At 62.1% G+C, this 1,849-nt stretch overlaps 1 protein-coding gene across 1 annotated transcript in view; it reads right to left on the bottom strand.

The window, feature by feature from the left end:
* Positions 1–24: 24 nt before the first annotated feature.
* Positions 25–1,849, bottom strand: part of C8G (complement component 8, gamma polypeptide) — a 3,042-nt gene continuing 1,217 nt past the window's right edge. Inside the window, 7 exon segments of the mRNA XM_008595041.1 lie at positions 25–263; positions 364–411; positions 414–464; positions 700–807; positions 891–961; positions 1,126–1,262; positions 1,382–1,402. Coding sequence (XP_008593263.1) covers positions 25–263; positions 364–411; positions 414–464; positions 700–807; positions 891–961; positions 1,126–1,262; positions 1,382–1,402 — 675 coding nt within the window.

The raw sequence follows: 1,849 nt of genomic DNA, 5'->3' as shown, positions 1-1,849 counted from the left end.
AGGAGTCGGGGTCGGGTCTGACATTTAATGAGAGGCATCGCCCCCACCCCCCAGCCGACTGAGCTCCCGAGTGGCGGGCAGCTTCCGTGGGCCGCGCCCTGCCAGCGGGGTCTTATCGAGGGCGCGGCTTCCCAGCAACAGGGCTGTGGTGGCCTTGCCGCCTCGCCTCTGCAGCACCAAGAGGACACTCAGCAGGCCCACCGCCCTGCCTGCTGCGCACTCACCGTCCGGGACGTGGAACCGCTCTGCCGCCTTGCAGAAACCTGAGGGCCAGGCAGGGTCAGAGGTGGCAGGGGCGTCAGCCAGCACAGGGAGCGGAGGCTGAGCCAGCGCCATGGCGCCACGGCGGCCGGGGACACTCACTGTGCTTGGGGAAGACTAAGACCTGGTCCTCAGTCAGGTTGACCCCCAGACGTGCTGCTCAAACGCACTCGGGACTAAATCGCTCACAGGGAGTGGATGGGCTGGGGACAGACAGGCTCCTGGGGTCCCGGGCTCCTGGCACCAGGCGGGGGTGAGGGACAAGGCCCACTGGTTGTCTGCCCCCGGCCCCAAACTGGCCTTCCTACAGTGGCTCCTCCCTGGGCCCCTGCTCAGCAGGAGAGTCAGGACAGAGAGCGTGTGTCCATCTGGGCTCACGCAGCCCCATCAGGATGGCCCCTCGAGTGTGCACAGCCCAAGCTCCTGGCCACCATGAACCATAGAGCTTCACTGACAGCTGCTGTGCCTGCTCCAGGTATAGGATAGCAAAGCCCAGGTAGTCTGTCTCAGTGACAACCACGTGCACAGCCCTTTTGGCGCCTCGGGCTGGGGCAGAGCAGCAGCTGCATCAGCTCCCTGCCCCCCGGCCCCCAGCCCTGTGCCCCCATGCTCTGCTGGCCTTGCCTCACCTTGGAGCAGGAAGCGGCCAGGGACCCCCGTGTCTCCATAGAGCTGGCGCACCTCCCAGCAGATCCCATCCTGTGAGATGGAGGATGGGAGGAGGCAAAGCAGGTGTGGGGAACCCCAACCCGGGGTTCCTGGTATAGGCCACAGCAGGGGGAGATCAGGGCTCCAGGCCAGGGTTGGAGTTAGGGGACCAGGGGGAGGTTGGGAGGCTGGGCAGGGGGCTGTTCTGAGATTCACAGCTTGCAGAAGGTACTGACAGCCATGGCTGCACCCTGGGGAGCTACATGCATTGCCGTGACCTTGGCCTGGTGGCTCTGCTCCTGCAAGAAGTGTCAGGTGGAGCCCGTGGCCACAAGGAGCCACATCCCTGCAAACTGAGGCAGGCCATGGCAGGGACTCAAGGACACTGAGGGGATGGGGCAGCCTGTGCCCAACGTTGCACAGCTGGGAACTTCCTGGACCCATCTGTCCCCACCTATCCCCCAGCTTCTACCTGCTGAACATCTAAATTGGCCTTGGATGGCCAGCACCTCAGACGGGGCCCTGGGTGGAGAGAGGGACTGGACCCCACCCACAACCAGGCACACCACCAGCACCAAGAAGCATGCCAAAAACATCACCTCCATGTGGGTGGCCCACCACAGCCACCACAGTAACCACAGCTGCCGGGAAAGCAGCTAGACACCACAACCACTGTGCAGATGGTCTGCCAGCCACTGGAGTGCATTGACACAAGGAGAGTCACCAGCAGAGACCAAAGAAAAGAAGAGGATGTCTCTTTCCACAAAACCCATTCCAGAGTGACAGAAGAAACATCTGCTCTACGGTAATATCAGGGGACCTGATCACAGCTCTCAGCATTGGACAGATCATCTAGGCAACAAATCAGTAGAGTAACCATTACTCTTTCAGAAGGAGGGAAGGAATCTAGGGTTGTCAGAGGGGGAGGGGGAGGGAAGGG

Source organism: Galeopterus variegatus, unplaced genomic scaffold (genome assembly GCF_000696425.1).
Source record: "Galeopterus variegatus unplaced genomic scaffold, G_variegatus-3.0.2 Scaffold12218, whole genome shotgun sequence".
NCBI classification, from domain to species: domain Eukaryota; kingdom Metazoa; phylum Chordata; class Mammalia; order Dermoptera; family Cynocephalidae; genus Galeopterus; species Galeopterus variegatus.
This window is presented reverse-complemented; position numbering and strand designations above follow the sequence as displayed.